Source organism: Martes martes (genome assembly GCF_963455335.1).
Source record: "Martes martes genome assembly, chromosome: 5".
Taxonomy (NCBI): Eukaryota; Metazoa; Chordata; class Mammalia; order Carnivora; family Mustelidae; genus Martes; species Martes martes.
In genome coordinates this window covers 65,382,173-65,402,746 of record NC_137892.1, presented here as the reverse complement: position 1 = coordinate 65,402,746, position 20,574 = coordinate 65,382,173, and the positions used below count along the sequence as shown (strand labels likewise).

The following is a 20,574-nucleotide window of genomic DNA, read 5'->3' as shown; positions in this document are numbered from 1 at the left end:
GAACTGAAGAGCCTATGTTTATAACAACTTAATTCATAATTGCCAAAATTTGGAAACAACCAAAATGTCCTTCAGTAGTAGATGATTGGAAACTGGGACAGACAATGGAATATCATTCAGTGCATAAAAGAAATGAGCTATCAAGCCATGAAAAGACATGGACGAACCTTAAATGTATTTTATTAAGTGAAAGAAGCCAATGTGAAAAGGTTAAATACTGTGTGATTTGAACTATATGACATCCTGCAAAAGGCAAAATTGTGGAGACAGTGAAAAGATCAGTGGATGTCAAGGGTAGGGGGTAGGGAAGGGATGAATAGAATTAGCACAAAGGATTTTTAGAACAGCAAAAACTATTCTGTATGATGCTATAATGATGGATACATATCATTAAACCTGTCAAAATCCATAGGATGTACAACACCAAGAATAAACCCTGATGTAATCTATGGACTTTGAGTGTTAATGTTATGTCAACATAGGTTCATCAGTTGTAACAACCATATCACTCTGCTGCAGGATGTTGATTGGAGGAGGCTGTGCATGGTGTGGGCAGAGGATATGTAGGAACTCTGACCTTTCTGCTCACTTTCGATGTGAACCTAAAAGTGCTCTAAAAAACAAGGCTATTGGGAAAAAAGAGCTAGAGTCTGTGAAGTTGACTCCAATCAGTTAGTTGGTATTTAATGGTAATCTTCTGTCAAATATTAGTTATGTAATTATTATCTAAGCATGCCAACTCCAACAGATACTATTTATGATATCCAGTTTTATAAAGGAAGGTAAACTTCATGTGAAGTACCCATTTTGAAAAAGTATACTTTAATTCAGAAAATATGCCATATTGCTTATTATTTTTCTCTAAGCATCCTTTTGTATATATTTCACAATATTATGCAAAATACTGTTATGCATTATGAGTGAATTGGCTTCGTTAAGAAAGTAATTGTGGTTGGTTTAATTTAGGTGTACGGTTGTCCAGTTTTCCCAGTGAAGAAGATAAGAAGCACCAACAAAGGAGCATTATTGGCTTCTTACAGACTGGAAACCCAACTCTGTCAGCCACTGGGTATATGCTAGAAAAAACTGACAAAGATCAGTTTCTAAAACCTCTAGAAATGTCTCATAAGAAGAGTTTCTTTGATAAAAAGCGATCAGAAAGGAAATGGAGCCATCAAGACACATTTAAATGTGAAGCTGTGGGTAAACCAAGTTTACAGACATCACATTCAGTTCAAGTTTTAAAGAAGAAGATGAATGAGAATTTAGAAACGTCGGAGAATTCAAATAACTCTCAGATATTTACCTGTCCAATTTGCTTTAGGGAGCAAAGAAGCATCAGTCTGGAAGCCTTTAATAAACATATAGATGCATGTCTTGATGGACATTTGATCAGTGAAAACTCCAATTTGTTCTCATGTTCACATGCTTCCTCTACAGAAGTTAACAAGAAAGAAAATGTACATCCTTCTTTCTTACTCCATGGGAAGCAGGATTATGAAACCCATCAGAAGGATTCAGAAATCAATTCAGTAGATTGTGTAGAGCTAGTAGAGACTGAAGATAACCCATGTAAAGCAAAAAGTATAGATGGCTTAAGTGATAAGCACAGCAAAGAGGAATGTGCTAGTCTTTCAAATAAATCATTTAATATTGACGCACGGTGTCACAATTCTTCCTCTACTGTTTCATTGGAAGATATTGGGTCATTAAGTCGGCAAGAATCCTCCCAGGCTTATTTACATGAAGCAATAACAGACCAACCTCTAGTTTGTCCTGTTTGTAACCTAGAGCAAAAGACTTCAGATCTTACCCTGTTCAATGTGCATGTGGACGTATGTTTAAATAAAGGCATTATCCAGGAACTGAGAAAGGAAAAAGTTAATGTAGCTAACCAACCCAGAGAAAGCACCCAAAGTACTGGTGAGTTTGCAATCATTTTAAAGAACTTGATTTTCTAGGAACGTTTTATTAAAATTAAGATTGTTGTTAAATCTAAAATGCATACTATTAAAGGGATAGACTGTGTATGCTGCCACTTAGGGATATGTCAGTTACCTTAGCATAGGTTAGAATTAACTGAAGCCATTAGATTTTAAATTTTGGCAAAACTGTTCTGGGCTTGATTTAGCACAGAACGAACTCAGACGTTTAGGGGAGCCGAGTAATCTAATCAAAGGCAAAATTCCCTTGGAATGAATAACTCACAGGGATAAAAGGTACAGTTTAGGGAATATAGTCAATGGTATTGTAATAGTGCTCTGTGGTGACAGACGGTAGCTCCATTTGTGGTGAGCACAGCATAACATATAAACTTGTTCAATTACTATATTGTGCACCTGAAACTAATATAACATTGTGTGTCAACTATACTTCTATTTAAAAAAAAAGAAAGAAATTCCTTCAGAGAAATTTTGCTGAGGCACAGGGGTAAATTAACTATAATCACCCAGCCAGAAAGCCTCTTTAAGTTGTTTTTTGGTAGTCTGACTCTAGCCCAACTGCAAAAATAAAATTAAGTATAATATCATAAAATAAGTAAATTATAAAGAAATTATGCAATAAAGTTAGTTTTTTGTGTGTCTAAATATGAACTATGTAGTATTAACAAAGTTTTTTATTATCTCTAATCAATCAGCTTTAATTTTTTAGATTTTTATACAGCTTTTTAATTTTATGTTGTTCATTATGGCATTTCTTGACTTTTCTTTCACTAAAGATAACTCAGGCAGAGTGCAGAAGACTGCAACAAAACCAAAAAGGTATGGCTAATTTGAGTTTTAACAGAACTGGCTATAAAATTGTTATATTTTGAGGTTTAATTTTTAGGAGATGTTAAAATTTGCTCTTATAGATCAAGTAAAATTTTTAAAAAATCAAAGATTCGCAAAACATTTTTCAAATATCTTCCTGCATTTTAACTGTGTATTCTTTTCTATTCCAGGCCAGGATTGATGACAAAGTACTCAGCATCAAAGAAAACAAAACCAAACAATCCCAGACACACTCTCGATGTATTTTTTAAATGAACATTGAACATTTTATCATTGAACATTTTATTCTTAATAAGAAACTTTTTATTTTATAATCAATGGATCTCTTCTTCTTCATTAAGTTTACAGTTTCATGTAGTGAAAGGCAAGTGCAATAATTCCTCCCCAAATGACATTTCTTTTATATGAATTTGGAATATGTGCTAATTAACTTTTGTAAACATCTTTTAGATAACCATGAGAATTTCACTTCTATTATACATCAATCAGAAATCAGTCCTGTTAGAGCTAATTTTAAAATGAGAAATTAGGATGAAATCAAAAAATGATTTTTTTTCTTATCATGTTTTATAGTGAATATAAAAGCATATTTATAAGGGCTTTCAGAAGTCCACACAAACCTAGTTTAGCATAAGAATTTTTCAGCACTGGGGCACCTGGGTGGCTTAGGCAGTTAAGGTTAAGCAGCTGACTCATGATTTTGGCTCAGGTTATGATCTCAGGGTTCTGAGATTGAGCCCTTTGTGGGGCTCCACGCTCAGTGGGGAGTCTGCTTGAGAATTTTCTCACTCTCCCTCTGCCCCTCCTCCTGCCGATGCTCTCTCTCTCTAAAATAAGTAAAATAAATCTTAAAAAAAAAAAAAAAAGAACTTTTTCAGCACTTAACCACTTTGTTGGTACTGGACTACTCTATTTGTCTTAGTAATGGCTACAATTTTATATATTCATATTTTAAATTGTAGTGTCTTCAGATACCTCATGAGCATTCATATTAAAATTTATCGGGGAGAGTGGTATGGGAGGTTTCAGGTGTTTTCATGGAGGATGCTGCAAAGCAGAGGCAGATGGAGGAGGTCCCCAACACCAGAGTTCAGCTGGCGACAGGTCAGGGAGGAGCCTTGGTGGAGTGCACCTCAACCCCCGATAGCCTGGCTCCGGTAAGTTCCTACCACACCCACTAGGCCAGGGACCCCTTAGACCATATGGTACTCGCAGAGCATGTGCAGAAGGCTGATGAATTCATCCAAGCAAATGCCACTAACAAACTGATGGTCATAGCTGAGCAAATCCAACACTTAAAGGAACCAGCCACGGGCGCCTGGGTGGCTCAGTGGGTTAACCCTCTGCCTTCGGCTTAGGTCATGATCTCAGGGTCCTGGAATCGAGCCCCGCATCGGGCTCTCTGCTTGGCAGGGAACCTGCTTCCCTCTGCCTACTTGTGATCTCTCTCTCTCTGTCAAATAAATAAATTAAATAAATAAATAAATAAATAAAATATTAAAAAAAAAAAAAAAAGCCAGGAAGGTATGGAAGATACTCACAAAGACGCTGACTTGCATCATGTAGCTTGTAATATAGTAAAAAAAAAAAAAAAAAAAAAAAAACAAAAACACTAAAACCTGGCAACATTTACTACCTTTATAAATGGGAGAGTGGTCAGCAGTATTTTTCTATTATTTCTCCAAAGGAATGGGGGACAGGTTGTCCACATGACTTCCTTTGTGCCTACAAGCTACAGCATGACTTGTCCTGGACTCTGTATTAGGACAGTGAGAAGCATGATGCTAAAATCAACATAATGGACAAGTTGCTAAGCCAAGCAGCGGCCCTGCCTCCAAGCACTGAACACACCGTCCAGGGACTAACTCACTGAAAGTGGACTCTGATAAATAGCTCTCGCGGCAAGGACCTGTCTCCTCCTTGTTGCCCTCATTCTCTGAGGGGAGGTGTCATGAGAATTGAGGTATTGTGGGTGAATCATGAACTTCTTGAAAAGAAACCCTGTGTGGGGCGCCTGGGTAGCTCAGTCAGTTACAGTTAAGGGTCTGCCTTTGGCCCAGGTTATGATCCTGGGGTCCTGGGATCAAGCCCTAAGTGGTAGTCAGGGTCCTTGCTCAGCTGGGAGTCTTCTCCTTCTGCCCCTCCCCCTAGTTATGCACTCTCGAGAGCTCTCTCTCTCACCTCTCTTTCTCTCTCTCAAATAAATAAAATCTTTTAAAAAATTATCAGAAGTTCTATGAAGAATATTAGATTGGCAGAGCAAGGATGAAGGTTTTGTTACCCTCAGAAAAATAGTATCACAGTATTATTTTGTGTTAAAAGAATTGTTTAAAATAGGATTATCCAAAAAAAATAATAAAATAGGATTATCCATTTGATTTTTTTTTTTTTTTGCTTAGAATTCCTTTATCGTATGAATAAGCACATGGTTCACTTTAAAAAATATTTAGTCTAAGATTCAAGGTAATTTTTTTTGTAGGACTTTAAAATTGTGGTATTTCATTCTTTGAGAGTTATGTTTATGCTTTACAAAGATCTATAAAAAAGGATAAATTGTATACTCACTTTACTTTTATTATTACCCTTTAGAGAAAAGTGTTCAGTACAAAAGATTAATGTGTATTAAAACATCTCATTTATCTTAGCTATATTTCTATCATGTTTTTATTAATATTTGTGAGAGAAGACAGCTTAACACTTATTAGCTTAAGTAGTTAATCCAAATACTTTTGTGCTAGTCATACAATTTTTTCAAAAAACAATTATTTAATGGAAACATGAAAATGGAATCATTTTCCATTACTTCTTTAAGGGACTAAATTTTTTGTTTCTTACATTTTTGTTTTCTCTTTTCCTACTTTTCATATTTTATAACTCTATCAAATTTATGAAGACATAATATTTTAGAAATAGGTTAAATTAGGATCTCACATAGCCTTTGACTAAAGTGGTAACTTGACTTGAAATAACTAGATTGTTTAAAATTAGGTTTAATATTTATTAGCATGCCAATCTCAGGCCTTATTATCATATACTATGATGAATTCAGAGTTGTAGAACTGTGGGTCTTGATTGTGTGATTTACATAACTAAATTCTGTATAAATTAAGTTCAGTAAAGTGCTTATTTAATGTATTGTAAAGTTAATCGTATTATATTTAGTTGTTCCTATCTTGCCTTGGGTTTATTTTTATCGTGTTTTCGACTTTAGAGTAAATATGAAATTATTTTCATGTAGATGATTCACTTAATTTAATGTTATCATTTAGTAATATTTAATAATAATTTAAAATAAAATTGCAAGTGTTTAATTGATCTTTTAGCCAATAAAAATGGTTTTCTTATTTTTCTACTCTTTTCCCACCTCTGATTCTTTCTCTCTTATTCTCTTTGCCCAGAATTCTCTCCACATTCTTTTCTATCTATTTTAGCTAATATACCTAACTCATCTGCTTTTTGTTATAATTTTGCTTTGCATTATTTTTAGGAAATAAAGCAAAACTTCAAAGAACAAACACCTATGACCTTATCTGCTTAGAGGGTCAAAATACAGGGAACCACCTGGGAGAACATATTTGTGACACATGTAACTGGCCAAAAACTCGATCCAGAATATGTAATCCTGAAGATATAAATGACTCCTATGTAGTAAAAAAGAAAAAGATGGGGCACCTGGGTGGCATAATCGTTAAGCGTCTGCCTTCGACTCAGGTCATGATCCCGGGGTGCCGGGATCAAGCCCCACATCAGGCTCTCTGCTCAGCAGGAGGCCTGCTTCTCCCTCTCTCACTCCCTCTGCTTCTGTTCCCTCTCTCTCACTGTGTCTCTCTCTGACAAATAAATAAATAAAATCTTAAAAAAAAAAAAAAGAAAAAGACAAATAGCTGGTAGAAATCGCGCAAATGACTTTAAATGTCACTTTACATAAAAAGAAATCCAAATGGCCAGGAAACATGAACACAATCTCAGCCATTGTAGTAATAGGGAAATGAAAAATAAAACCACAAAGAGGTATTATTACATTCCTACCAGATTCACAAAAATGAAAAGATCCCATGATATTAAATTTTGGTGATTATGTGGAGCATTGTGAACTCTACTTTGAAGACAATCACTTTGGAAAACAGTTTGCTTTTCTTCAATAAATTTGAAGATGTGTACATTTAACAACCCAGCAATTGCACTCCTAAATAAACTCTATTTGCTCTCCAGATTTACTCTTGACCCTTGACCCTGCTTTCTGTCCATGCAGTAAGGGGCCGTGGTAATGGGGGAACCACTACAGATTTCAGGGAGAAAAGAAAATGAAGTTGGGTATTTATTCCCACATGTACCATATTATATGATCATCTAGAGTTGGTTAGGTCCCTTGACCCAAGGTCACAAGTTTTTTATACTGTGTTCTCTCCTCGCTCTTCAGGTTTTGTTTTTTGTTTTTTTAAGTGATCTCTGCACCCAGTATTGGGCTCCAACACATGACCCTGAGATCAAGAGTCGCATACTCTTCCAACTGAGCCAGCCAGGGGCCCCCTCTCTTCAGGTTCTGATAATCTTTTCCTTCCCTCACCCTTTCAGCCTAGGGGTGTCAACAAAGCCTTGCTTTTATTAGTTGTGGGGTGCTGCACCATCTTTTGTGTTTCCCCACACCTTTGTAAATGGTCCTTTTAAAAAACTCATCTCAAAATACAGGTTTTTTTTCCTTCTACAGCCCTGATACAATGTCTTGGGAAAACTACTGAACACATTCCTTAGGAAGTAGGTACAAGAATGCTCCTAGCAGCACTGTAATAGCAAAAAATGGAAAATAAATATTAATTTAATTCTGCCATTGTATATTCATGTATATTCAAGCAATGGAATTCTACACAGTGGTAAAAATGGAGGAAATAGCTAATCAGAAAGTAGAGGAATATCTATCGGGTGGCTCTGTAGGTTAAGCATTTGACTTGGGCTCAGGTCATGATCTGAGGATCCTGGGATTAAGCCCTACATGGGGCTTCCTGCTCAGCAGGGAGTCTAGTCTGGTTGTCCTGCCCCCTCTGTCTCTCCCCCCATTCATGTGCGCTCTTACACTGTCTCTCTCAAATCAATAAAATCTTGGAAGAAAGTAGGTATATATCACAAACAATCTGAAGTAAAGTAAGTCATAGATGGCAAGTCATAGCATGCCACCAGCACGAATACATTTATATAAAGTTCAGAACAGTTAAAACTATTGTTCTAAGGATTTATCCATATGAAATAAGATTATTAAGAAAAGCAAGTATGTTTTTGTCCTGAGAGAATAATGATTTCCTCTATGGGGAGGTAGAGAAATGTGATTGGGGAATGGTACATAGAGCTGCTGGGATGCTGACAGTGCTCTATTTCTTGCGTGGTTCACTGAATAAAGGTTTACCATGAAACTATTCTTTAAACTGTACATATGTGACCGAAATCCTAATAAAAAGTCAGTTCACAAAATTCCTGAAAATTTAACAATCTGCTCTTGCAAGCCAATACAAGCTAGCGCCCATATATCATGTTACATGAAAAACACAGGCTTGGCATTCAAGGCCAATCAAGTCACACTGCATAGCTTAGAGTTTTCTGAATAGACCAAGCTATTGCTTCCTTCTGGTATGGTGTTTGGTTGCTCCCTCTGTCCAGAATGTACTTCCCGGTCATACACTCTCTCTCCCACCACGCACAACTTTGCTCTCGCTCCCTCCATACCCAACTTAACCCCAGGGGCCACCTTCAGGAGAGGGTCCCCGCACTCTGGAAAAACTGGTCAGTCACTCCTTTGTGCTCCCTATTTTTTCTCTATGAGGACAATGAGACATTCTTTGCTATGGCTTTGCTGCACTCTTGTCCCACTAGATCTCTGGATTCTAGGTGTGAAGTATACGGTCTGGCACTTAGTGTTACTATTATTTAATGACCTATGAATGAATAAATCATATGTAACCAAAGAGTGGTGTCTATTACTATTTTACTTTCTCTGGGAAGAAAAAGTGGTGGCTGATGTAGGGTGGCTGCACTCAAACCGGGCCCTAAGGGGCCTTTCAGAAGGAAGGAATTGCATTTCTTTCCTTTTATTGAATAATGGCTTGCGTTATAAATATTTTATTACTATGGCCTTTTGGGGTGGCTTGGGAGTATTTGGAAGATGGCTCCAAAATGTACTATTTAACCTAAGGCTAAAAACATGTTTTTGAGGAAATATTCCATTTTGAATACTGTCCTTGGTTCCTAGTGCTGATTTTTTTTAAAGTAATATTCCATTTTGAAAAGTAGTGCTAAATTTGAACATACCTGGTGCTGATAAGATTTTAGTGAACTTCACAGAGCAATGGTGTTTATTTCCCAGAGCAAGAACTGTCCTTTTGTTGTGTAATTAAAGGATAATCACTTTTCCCTTGTAATACAAACCAAAACAGATGGATTAACAGTTGTTCAAGAAAAACTCGAATGTTATTATAGTGAGTATTGGAAATGTAATTTCATTTATTAAGCAAACCATAATGAACTGTTCTTACAAATGTGAAGTAATTTATGAGTCTTTTCTTCTTTTTTGTTAATGACAGTCTTATTTCCTCATTATTGCTCAGAGACAGAAGAAAATTCAGAGGCAAATAGTGTTAACCCTTTACTTCTAACACCAGTCTCTTAAGTTTATTATGATTTCAAACTCACAATACATTCATATACATAAAAATACATACGTATGTGTGTATACATAGATACACATATATTTGTGTGTACACACATAACCTATGCCAAACCCTTGTCTATAACTGAATTCTGTCTACACTTGTAGGACCTCTTGAAAATGTCCGCTTTTCAAAGGACATTTTTCAAAAATGTCCTTTTGTCAAGTCCTCAGCAGTTGCCTAATCTCGTCCAACATATTTCTCAGCTTTCATTAGTTTATTTCTCTTTAAACCATCTTTTGCGTTTTTTATAGGCAATGCTCTCCTAATATTATTAGGCGTGTGTGTGTGTGTGTGTGTGTGTATAAAGGGTGGGTCAGTTCTGGGGTCAAAGCTAGCTCTGTTTTATAAGGACTTAATTTTTTTTTTCACTCCTAGAACACACTAAACTTCCTGTTTGACCTCTGAAACGATCCACAGGTGTGAGATGTGCCATGGTTTTACTTTGTTTTGTAATGCATCAAACCCACTGTGCTTAGGTGCGGTGGATTCAGGGCAGAGATCCTGGTTGTCCTTCAGTATCCTACTTTTCTTTAATAATATGAGAATTTTAGCTATGCACATGGTTGCCCAGGATCCTATATTTAGTCAATTTTTAATTTCATAAACCACAAAGAAGAACATAATACCTAAGATGGGAAGTCCAATAGGTTATGACTGGTTTAAAATGGGATACCAAGGGGGAGCCTGGGCGTCTGTCTTTTAAGCATCCGACTTTTGGTTTTGGCTGAGGTCATGATCTCAGGGTGCTGCGATCGAGCCCCACTTGGGTCTCAAGCTTATTGGGGAGCCTGCTTAAGATCGTCTCCCTCTTCCTCCACCCCTCCCGCACGCATGCTCTGTCCTCTCTCTGAAACAAACAAAATCTTAAAAAAAAAAAAAAAACAAAAACGAAAAACACCAAGGTTTACACCTTCAGAGAAAAAAACTGAGAGTCTTAATTCAAAAGAAAATTCTGGAAGCCCATTCAGAAATGACTTAATATTGAAGTTCTCATAGTGTGGTTATAAATCTAGCCTGGACATTTCTCAAAGTTGTAGGAAGAACTAAAGTGTGAGCTGGGCGTTCTCTCCCGAGCGCTTTCCTTCAGGTAAAACCCAGTCCTAGGACGTGCGCAGGCCACACCCGCAGGTGGGCCATTCCACGCGGCCGAGCTGGGCCGGGCGGGAGAACCCGGGCGAGCTGCCGAGACACCGCGGGGGGAAAAGCAGCGGCCAGACCGTGCCTGCCGGAGCTCCGCGGGCGGCGATGGCTCACATGGACCCCGGCCAGAGCATCCCGGGTCACCGGGCGGCCGCCAGGGAGCTGCTGCAAGGGGCGGCCGCGGCCGTGAAGGGCCTCCGGGAAGATCTGAGGGGTGCAGCGGGCCGGCCCTGGATCCCGAAGCGAGAGGGGCCTCGAGAGCCGGCGGCGGCGGCGGCGGAGGGGCACGAGATCCGTGAGTTCCAGGAGGCGGGCCGAAGCGCGCGCGGTGGCGGCCGGGTCGCCGGTGGGGGCTCGTGTGGAGGGTGCCGCTGCGCCGCCTCAGGACACCGCGGGAGCTGGGCGCCCATCCTCCGCCAGCGCATCGCCCCGTGCGCTGGTTTGCCAGCTCGCACTCCGCCCGCCCAAGCTTTGACTCCGGCTGTTTGATTTCAGGTGAAACCTATCCTGTGGTTGGCAGGAAAGAGCTACTCTTTCAGTGTAAGGAAGCGGGTGTTTGAAGAAATGATTAAGCCCCATTGCAAATAAGGAAAGGAGTTTCCTGTGGTGTTATCTCCTATATCCTGACTCACGCGGTGACTTGTTGTGTGACTTTAAATCGCTTAATCTTTCTGTGCTCAGGTTGTTAAAACATGGGATGAGTCTTCTGAGCCTCTTGGAGAATAAACTTATATTAGAGCTTAAACTGAGGCACATCGTTGAAGAGTCTTCGAAAGTTGAGAATGATTTCAGGGCTGTTGACAGAGCACCCGTTCCTGAACGGTGTTCAATTAGTTCATCCATCCGTCCGTTCATTCATCTAGAAGTAGTCTCAGGAGTTTACGGTTTACCAGACATTATTTTAGATGTGAATATGCAGAGGGAGCAGGACAGTCCACGTTCTGGTTTGGGTGAAGGGTCGAAGGACGGTAGAACAAGCCAGCAAATAAGTGAGGAAGATCTTGGAAGGCAGTGATAATTGCTGTGGAGGCTACATAGCCAAACCCTAGCTTAGGAAGTTTTTCTCCTGTGTTTTCTTCTAAAAGTTTGGTAGGTTTATGGTTTACACTTGCATCTGTGATCTGTCTTGAGTTCATTTCATATAAGGTGTGAAGTTTACATTAGGGTTCAGATGTTTTTATTTCGACATCCTGTTTCCACCAAAATTTTGGTTTCCATTTGTTGGTACCAGTATATAGAGATAGGATTGATTTTTATGTGTTGACTTCATATCCTACAACCTTGCTAACCTCATTTATTAGTCCCAGAGATGCTTTGTACATTGCTCTGGATTTTATATGGAGATAATCAAATTGCTTGCCACTAGCCAAGAGACAGTTTGGTTTCTTGCCAATCTGTATGCCTTTTAATTTACTTTTACTGCTCTGCTGTACTGGCTAACACTTCCAGCACAGTGTTTAAGAGAGTGACAGTGGACATTTCTGTTTCTTCCTGAGCAAAGAAAGTATTGAAACTTTTATGATTACGTATGAAGTTGGCTATCAGTTTTTTGTACATGTTCTTTATCAGGTTGAGGAAGTTCCCTTCTATTGCCACTTTGCTGAGAGGGTTTTTGGGTTTTGTTTTTAGTTATAAATGGATGTTGAATTTTTTTTTTAAGATTTTATTTATTTATTTGACAGATCACAAGCAGGCAGAGAGGCAGGCAGAGAGAGAAAGGGAAGCAGGCTCCCCGCTGAGCAGAGAGCCCGACGCGGAGCTCGATCCCAGGACCCTGAGATCATGACCTGAGCTGAAGGCAGAGGCTTCAACGCACAGAGCCACCCAGGCGCCCCTGGATGTTGAATTTTTTAAAATGCTAAAGTGTTATCAATTGGTTATATAGTTTTTCTTCTTTGGACTACTTGTGTGATAGATTACATTGCTTGGCTTTTGAATAATGAACTGGTCTTGTTTTTTCAGGATAAACCTCAGTTGGTATGTTATGCTTTTATGTATCACTGAATTTGATTTGATAATGCTTATTCAAGGAGTTTTGAATCTATGTTGATGAGGGATATTGGTTTGTAGCTTTCTATTCTTAGAGTGTCTTTGGTTTTAGAATGAAGGAAATGTTGATCTCAGAAGGTGAGTTGGAAAGTTTTTCCTCTTCTTATGGTTTATGGAAGAGATGGTATAGATTTGGTGTTATTTTTTAAATGTTGGGCAGAATTCACTAGTGAAAGTATCTGGGCATGAAAACGTCTTTCTTTATCTCTTCTTTTTTCTTTTAATGCACATCTGAATGTTTTTTAGGAGCATGAAGATTTCTTTTTAGATTATTTTAAATTACAAATTACATTCCTTTAATAGTTATGGTATTATTAGGTTATCTATGTAATCTCGAATATATTTGAATAGTTTGTGGTTTTCAAGAAATTATTTCATTAAAGTTGTTGAGTTTATGTGCATGGAGTTGTTCATAATATGCCCTCGTTATCCTTTTAATGTCTGTGTGGACTGTGGTGCTATGTTCCCTGTTATTCCTTATATTGGTAATTTGTGCCTTCTTTCTCTCTCTTTTTTTCTTGTCAGTATTACCAGAAGTTTACTGATTTTATTGATATGTTCAAAGAACCAGCTTTTGTTCTCATTGATTTTTTTTGTTGTTTATCGCTTTTCAATGTCATTGATTACTGCCATTACTTTTGCTATTTGTCTTCTCTCTGCTTGATTAAGTTTTTCTTTCCTTTTTAAAGATTTATTTATTTATTTTAGAGAGAGAGCGCATGCATGTGGGCAGGGGGTGGGGGCAGAGAGAGAGAGAGGATAATCTCAAGCAGAAACTCCGCTGAGCGCAGAGCCCAGCACAAGGCTCGATCCAGAAACCTGATGTCATGACCTGAGCCAAAATCAAGAGTCAGCCATTTAACCAACTGAACCACCCAGGTGCCCCAGGTTTTTACTTTCTTAAGGTAGGAGCTTAGATTACTGACTTGAGACTTTCTTTCCTAATAATTTAATGCTATGAATTCCTGTTTTAGCTCTACTTTAGCTGCATCCCACACATTTTGATTTATTTTTATTTTTATTTAGTTCAGATTATTTTCTAATTTCTCTTGGGTTTTCCTCTTTGATACATGAGTTTTGTGTGTGTGTGTGTGTGTGTGTGTGCATGTTGTGTTTATGTTGGAAGTTGATAATACTGGGCATAATATTTTCTTTCCTGACAGTATTGTTCTAGGGGTGGATGGTGGCTTCCCAACCCTTCCATCCATCCATCTAACAAATATTTATTGAACACCTACTAACACTAGGCACTGGACTTATTTCAGCTTCCTTATGAATAGTGTATTCTGGTGAAGGAAGATAGTGAGTAGGTAAACATATATGTATTAGAATGTCAAGTAATAACAAACGATATGAAGGAGAAAAGTGAAGAAGGGCACAGGGCAGAGAATGACAGGAGAAAGGGGATTGGGTGGTCGGATACAATTTTTCAGAAGTGGTACTAGTCAAGCAGAGACCTGAATGAAATGACAGAGGGAGCTGGGCCTTGTTTTTCTACCTCAGCATGGTCTTCTGTTCTGGCCCTCTTGGTTTATACTTGCCCAGCTCCTGAAGGCATTGGAGTTTTTGACCCCTAAAAGTTTAAGTGAATGATACAACTCTGTGTAACCTGTTGTTTGGGGCTGAACATTTAACCTTTCTTTGATCTTAAACATTTTGGAAAAAAAAAGACATATATAGTAAAGTTCTCTAAATATTATTTAGTCAAGCTGAAAATTGATATCTTTATGATTTGTCTAGATCATATTTTCAACTCTGTCACTTACTAGCTAGAAGGTAGATAGTAGTATGTTAGTAAATGTTTGATTACCAGCTCTCTGAGGCAGGGTGTGGGGGGAGAAGTTCTGATTTATAGTATTTTCCAGTTTTCTTTGTGTAATACTTTCACCACGACTGATTTAAAGCTACAATATAATGTCATTGGACACAGAGTTGGGAAGAGATATAGCCAGTTCTTATTAGTCTGTATAAACTGGCTTCTCCACACTGCCAAAGGTAGTTTTATAATCTCCATTTTACATTTGAATGTAAAGATTCAGAATTGTTACAAGGTAACTCAGTAAATTGTGGACAAGTCTGCAAACATTTTGAAGCCTGGCGATTGTGATGCAGTTGGCTTGGGTTGAAGAACTTCTCTTGGATTTTTCTTTTTTTTTTTTTTTTTAAGGGATCCAGTTGATTTTATTGTGAAGCCAGAGCTAAGAACCATTGATTTTGTAGATTAAGAATCTTGTATGGTGCTTCCCAGTTGTCTTAGGGGCCCCTTCAAAATTACTTTTTCCTATAGATGTGGTAGAAAAGGGAGAAGATATTTGACTTCAGAGATGGAACAGAATCCATGTATTCTATTTCAGGACACCACAGGGACTTGATTTACCCTGGGACATAGCCAGGAGGGAAAAGACCAGGAACTAGAACTACACTCCCATTGGATTAATACAGAGGGGCAAAGAGAGTCAGGGCTCTGTGGGAATGAAGAAAGAATTGAAAGAAGCCCAGTCTAACTGACAGAATGCAATAGCTAAAACATCTGACAGTGGGCAGTCTACACTCTCATGCTGACACCCTGGACACTTGTTGGGATGGAAAGCTTGGGTTTGGATTCAGGCTGCGTAGGATAGTTCTATTATTTATTGCCTTTAAGACATGAGGAAGGGATTTAGCTTTTCTAGGTCTCATTTTCCTCATCTGTAAGATGGGATGATAGTACCTACTCCGTCAGGTTGTTAACTTCAAAAAACCCCCAGAGTGCTCCAACACTTAGAGATCAAGCAGAAGAGGAAGAGCCAGTAAAAGAGACTGGAAGATAGCAGGTAGTCTATCAGAAGCCTGAAGAAGAATGTTACAAGGAGAGTATGGCCCTCTGTGAGATCTACCAAGAGTTTAAGGTGCACAAAGAGAAGCAATGACGGGTTTTTTTCAAGATGGAGTGATCTTGTAAGTGCTGATTCAGTGAAGTGGTGGGAATGAGGTCTTATTAGCATGGAGATGACAAGAAGCTGTGAAGTGAGGAAAGAGAGACAGAAATCATAGAACACTCATAAGAATTTTGGGGGAAGGGTAGATTGAGAAATGGAGGGACATTTGGAAAGGATGTGAAGTTAAGAGAGTTTTTTTCCACTGGCATATTATAGTGTCTCTGTATATGCTGAAGGGCATGGTCCCTGGAGGGAGTATAAATGATACAGAGATTAGAATGGGATAATTTCTAGGGGATTGATACATGAAATAATTGAAAAGATAAGAAGGGTGCAATCCATTGCCCCAGTTGGGGGGTTAACCTTGGTAGGCACGGGGATGCTTCATTGACTATAATAATAGTAAAAGCAGAGAGTGTGGGTATCAAAGTAGGTAGGTAGGTTGATAAACTTAGTGGCGGGAAAATAAGGGAATTACTATCAGATTGCTTATGTTTTCTGTATGCAATATTATCCATTGAGATTTGGATGTTGCTGATCATGGATACTAAATTAGGCACATTAATAGATTAGGGTATTTGAAAGGAAAAGAAAAGTCATGGAATTGAAGAACAGAATGCTAGGGAATTGAAGTGGAATTGCTGTGATGAGATCGTACTTGAGATTAGTAGGTAAGAATTTAGGAGTATGAGGAATATGGGGCCACCTGGGTGACTCAGTTGGTTAAGTGTCCAACTCTTGATTTTGGCTCAGGTTATGATCTCAGGGTCATAGGATGTAGCCCTGCATCAGGCTGTATGCTCAGTGGGGAGTCTGCCTGAGGTTCTCTCTCTCCCTCTCTCCCTGCCACTCCCCCTGCTTATGCACACATGTGTGGGCTCTCTTTCTCTCTGAAACAAGTAAATAAATCGTTATTTGTTTGTTTGTTTGTTTGTTTGTTTTAAAGATTTTATTTATTTATTTGACTGAGAGAGTGATCACAGGCAGGCAGACAGACAGGCAGAGAGAGAGAGAGAGGGGGATGCAGGCTTCCTGTTGAGCAGAGAACCCGATGTGGGGCTTGATCCTAGGACCCTGAGATCATGACCTAGGTCAAAGGCAGAGGCTTAACCCACTGAGCCACCCAGGCACCCCAAATAAATCATTATTTAAAAAAAGAATTTAAGGGGCACCTGGGTGGCTCAGTGGGTTAAGCCTCTGCCTTCAGCTCGGGTTGTGGTCTCAGGGTCCTGGAATCGAGCCCCGAATCGGGCTCTCTGCTCAGCAGGGAGCCTGCTTCCCCCTCTCCCTCTGCCTGCCCCTCTGCCTATGTGTGATCTCTGTCCAATAAATAAATAAAATCTTTAAAAAAATTTAAGAATATGTTAATTATGTGTAGTATGTTAGTCTCTGTAGTCAGGATAGACTCGCTTTTCCTACAGCAGCAAATAACTCCTTAATCTGAGTGACTGAATATAATCAATATTTCCTTGCTTAGACAACATGTCTGACAGCAGGGTCTCTGCTCTACCTAGCTTCTCAGGAACCTGTGTGTCAAAAAGTGTTAGGAGGTCAGGGTGCCTGGGTGGCTCAGTCAGTTAAGTGTTTGCTTTTGGCTCAGGTCCTAATTCCAGGGTCCTGGGATTGAGCCCCACACCTCGGGGAACCTGCTTCTCCCTCTCCCTTTGCCCCCCGCCCCCACAGCTTGTTCTCTCTGTCTCTCTCAAATAAATAAAATCTTTTTAAAAAAAAGTTTAAAGAGGCCATTTACTTTACTTGCAAGCTAACAGGTTAGCCTAGCATGGTATCACGGACACTAGCAGAAGACACTTCTGGATCAGACACAGAGGACTTTAGTACCCACAGTAGGAGCAGTAGCCAGGGTGTCAACATTTGTGTCAGCTCTCCAAGCCCCTGTTCCGCAGGGAGATGCTAAGTGCACCAAGTGACACCTGCATAAGCTGTGGGTTATGTTATGGATGAATCCTGAACTTAGGGAACCCAAACCTTTTCTCATGGGCCAGAAGGATGCCTTACTCTCTCTGTCTTTTAAGGCAAGCCATAAGCAAACTAGCCCCTTGCTCCAAAGGAGGACATTATCTCTCTTTTCTGACACAGTTGACTGCGCAAACATCCTGGAAAAGAGGATCTACAACAAAAGCAGTCAGTCCTTCTGCTTATAAGACGTACAGAAGCACCTGGGTGGCTCAGTCTGTTAAGAGTCTGCCTTCAGCTCAGGTCATGATCCCAGTGTCCATTGGGCTCCCTACTCAGTGGGAAGTCTGCCTCTCCCTCTGCCTGCTGGTCCCCCTGTTTGCACGTTCTCTTTCTCTGTCAAATAAATAAATAAAATAAAATAAAAAAGAAAGATGTACAGAAACCCATAAGACCCATGGAGAATTGTCTCCCAGTACCAAGCTGATTGAGGTACTGCCATCATATGACCCCATGTATTAGTTTTCTAGGGATAACTATAACAAAGTAAGCTGGATGGCTTAAACAACAAAAATTTGTCTCAGGTTTTGAGTCTAGAAATCCTAGATCAAGGTGTCATTGGAGTTAGTTTCCCCAGAGGCCTCTTTCCTTGGCTTGTAGATGACCATCTCCTCCCAGTGTCTCCACGTGGTCTTTCCTATGTCATATCTGTATCCAAATTTCCTCTAAGGACACCAGTCACATTTGATTAGAGCCCACCCTAATGACTTCATTTTAATTACCTCTTGTAAGACCCTATCACCAAATATAGTCACATTTTGAGGTACTGGGGGTTAGAGCTTCAACATGTAAAATTTGAGGGATTACAACGCAGCTACAACACTGCAACATTTAAACACATGACTTCCAGGGTTGATAAAATGGGAAGAAAGCACCTGGAAGGTGACGCATGAGCTTTTCACCAACTCTGCCTCAAGGAACATACGACCACTCCTGCTTTCAGTCCAGGGGATGGATCTCACCTTAACTGCACCCTGACTGGGATGTGTAGGTATCCAGGCATTCAGATGCAGGGTGGGGCAGATATGGATGAGCACTATCTGAGTCTCCCACAGCACGGTTGTGTGTTTCTCTCTAGTACTCTTCAGCTGTTCAGGCGCAGAAATGGAACAAAGAGAAGTTGGGTTTAGTCTCAGAATTAAGATTCGGCCAGCTGGTCTGATGAGGAAAGAGAGTGGCAAGGGAGGTAAAGGTGTTTGTAAAGAAGCGATTTCAGAGGTGGACTATAGGATCTAACCTGGGCAAGGGGTGGAGTAAAGGAATAAAGGATGAATAACAGGAAAAGCTGGTAAGAACAGTAGATTGGAGGACTTGATGAGGTTGCAAAATTTCAGGACTGTGAGAACTAGAGCAGGTGAGTTGGATGGATGAGGTGGTGGTCAGATGGTGGGATTCTTAAAGATGTCAGAGGTAATGTAGTTTTTGATGGTGATATCAAGAGTAGGTCCCTGAAATTGGGTGGCTGAGATCAGGTGGGACGTAGATTATTCTCCATGAGGGAGTCAGAGAACTGGGAGACCAGGGATTTGTCATCTGTGTGGATGTTGAAGTCATTTAGAGTGGGGACCATAAGAAGGGTGGAAGGCAAGAGGGGGATCCATGTGATAGAGAGAATGAATGTGTATGTCTCCCATGAAGATCCTCTTGGGCTTTGATTAGACTTGTTCATATTCTACAGTCTTCGACAGATTTTTGTTATTGTTGTTGTTGTTGTTATTATTATTATTATTGGGAAACTACTTGGCAAGATATCCACAAAACCTCTCTTAGGTGGCTTTCTTTTTAGAGATGGTCTGTTGCTGATTTCAGATCATTCCAATTCTGACTTTATCCCCCAATGTTGGGGTTGACCCCTAAATCCTCCCAGTTCTCCTGCATATTGAGAAAACTAAATAAATCCTGAAATCTTTTCTAGGCTAGTTAATAAAACCTGCCACCCGAATGTGTGTATGTGTGAAATATGTAATGTTTATAGTAGGTATGAATCTACTTTTACCTCTTTTTATATAAATGAAAATAAAACATGTTCATTCTTTTAGCCTTTGTGTATGTTTATATGATGTGCTACATTTTAATGATTTATTTCTGCTGGCCAGCATCTCCAGTGGGTTCTGCAGACAGCAGTTTTATCTCTGTAAACTTGTATGGAGCATTTGGGCTTCTGCCTATCTAATCTTATACTGACATTTATTAAAGAACAAAACAAAAAACAAAAAACCAGAAAGTCCATGGCCACCCTCCAACCTCCTAGAGGCAGATGCTACATTGCTGACACTTCAGGGTGGTCCTTGGAAATTATGTTTTGTTTGGGACCAGGAATATGTTTAAGGGTGTGAAAACATTTGCACTGCGAGCACAAAGTGGAATCTTGATAATACAGCTCTGTAGAATATTGATGCAGAGTTCCTATGTCCAGATTGGCAGAATGTGAAAGGCTCAAGGCTGTTGTGTCAAGTTTTTAAAGTTACCAGGTTTGTCACGTGAGGTTTGCTTCTTTTTGTCTTCATACCCCTTAAATTTCTTCAGTCACGTTTGCTTTCTTTCTTTCAGTACTGCCAAATGAGAGAAACTTTCAGAATGCTGCGAAAAACAATAATTTGGATCTTATGGAGAAGCTGTTTGAAAAGAAGGTTAACATTAATGCTGTGAACAATGTGAGTAGAAGTCACAGATGTGACAAACGAGTACCCTAAGGGTGGTTTGGATTTACACAGTCCATCTGAAATAATAATAAAAATTAAAATGATTGTGCTGGATGAGGTGAAGGAGAGCTCTGTTGTTGGTAATTCCAGAATGTGTAAGCTCAAGGTGGAATTAAGCGGAGGAATACTTCTGGGTGTTTTAATTTATCTTATCAGAGGGGAAATACACAGTCACTGTGTGCATCTTTGCAAAGACTGTGGGCGGGCAGTAAAGCCAGTTGTCAAGGTTATGGGCCTGGACTTGATCCTGGATTGCAGCCTGTGGATTATTGGCCTCACACATTCTGGAAAGGCAGAACATCTTTTGCTTCACAGTTTC

The 20,574-nt window shown here is 39.4% G+C and overlaps 3 protein-coding genes across 3 annotated transcripts in view; all 3 read left to right on the top strand.

Annotated features, from left to right (window-relative positions):
* The window catches only part of POLK (DNA polymerase kappa), a 67,284-nt gene extending 63,461 nt beyond the window's left edge, over positions 1-3,823 (top strand). The window contains exons 14-16 of the mRNA XM_080803578.1: positions 967-1,923; positions 2,720-2,762; positions 2,945-3,823. Of these exons, the coding sequence (XP_080659704.1) occupies positions 967-1,923; positions 2,720-2,762; positions 2,945-3,029 (1,085 nt within the window). The 3' untranslated portion in view covers positions 3,030-3,823. The remainder of the gene's footprint in view (positions 1-966; positions 1,924-2,719; positions 2,763-2,944) is intronic.
* Positions 3,824-3,841: 18 nt separating this feature from the next.
* LOC308343307 (uncharacterized protein C1orf50-like) lies at positions 3,842-6,082 on the top strand. The gene is made up of 2 exons (XM_080804332.1): positions 3,842-4,126; positions 4,351-6,082. Exons 1-2 carry the CDS (start codon positions 3,977-3,979, stop codon positions 4,537-4,539), a joined length of 339 nt encoding a protein of 112 aa, XP_080660458.1. The 5' UTR covers positions 3,842-3,976; the 3' UTR covers positions 4,540-6,082.
* Positions 6,083-10,717: 4,635 nt separating this feature from the next.
* Positions 10,718-20,574, top strand: part of ANKDD1B (ankyrin repeat and death domain containing 1B) — a gene marked incomplete at both ends in the record, with an annotated part of 70,969 nt that continues 61,112 nt past the window's right edge. The window contains 2 exon segments of the mRNA XM_080804331.1: positions 10,718-10,907; positions 20,104-20,207. Of these exon segments, the coding sequence (XP_080660457.1) occupies positions 10,718-10,907; positions 20,104-20,207 (294 nt within the window).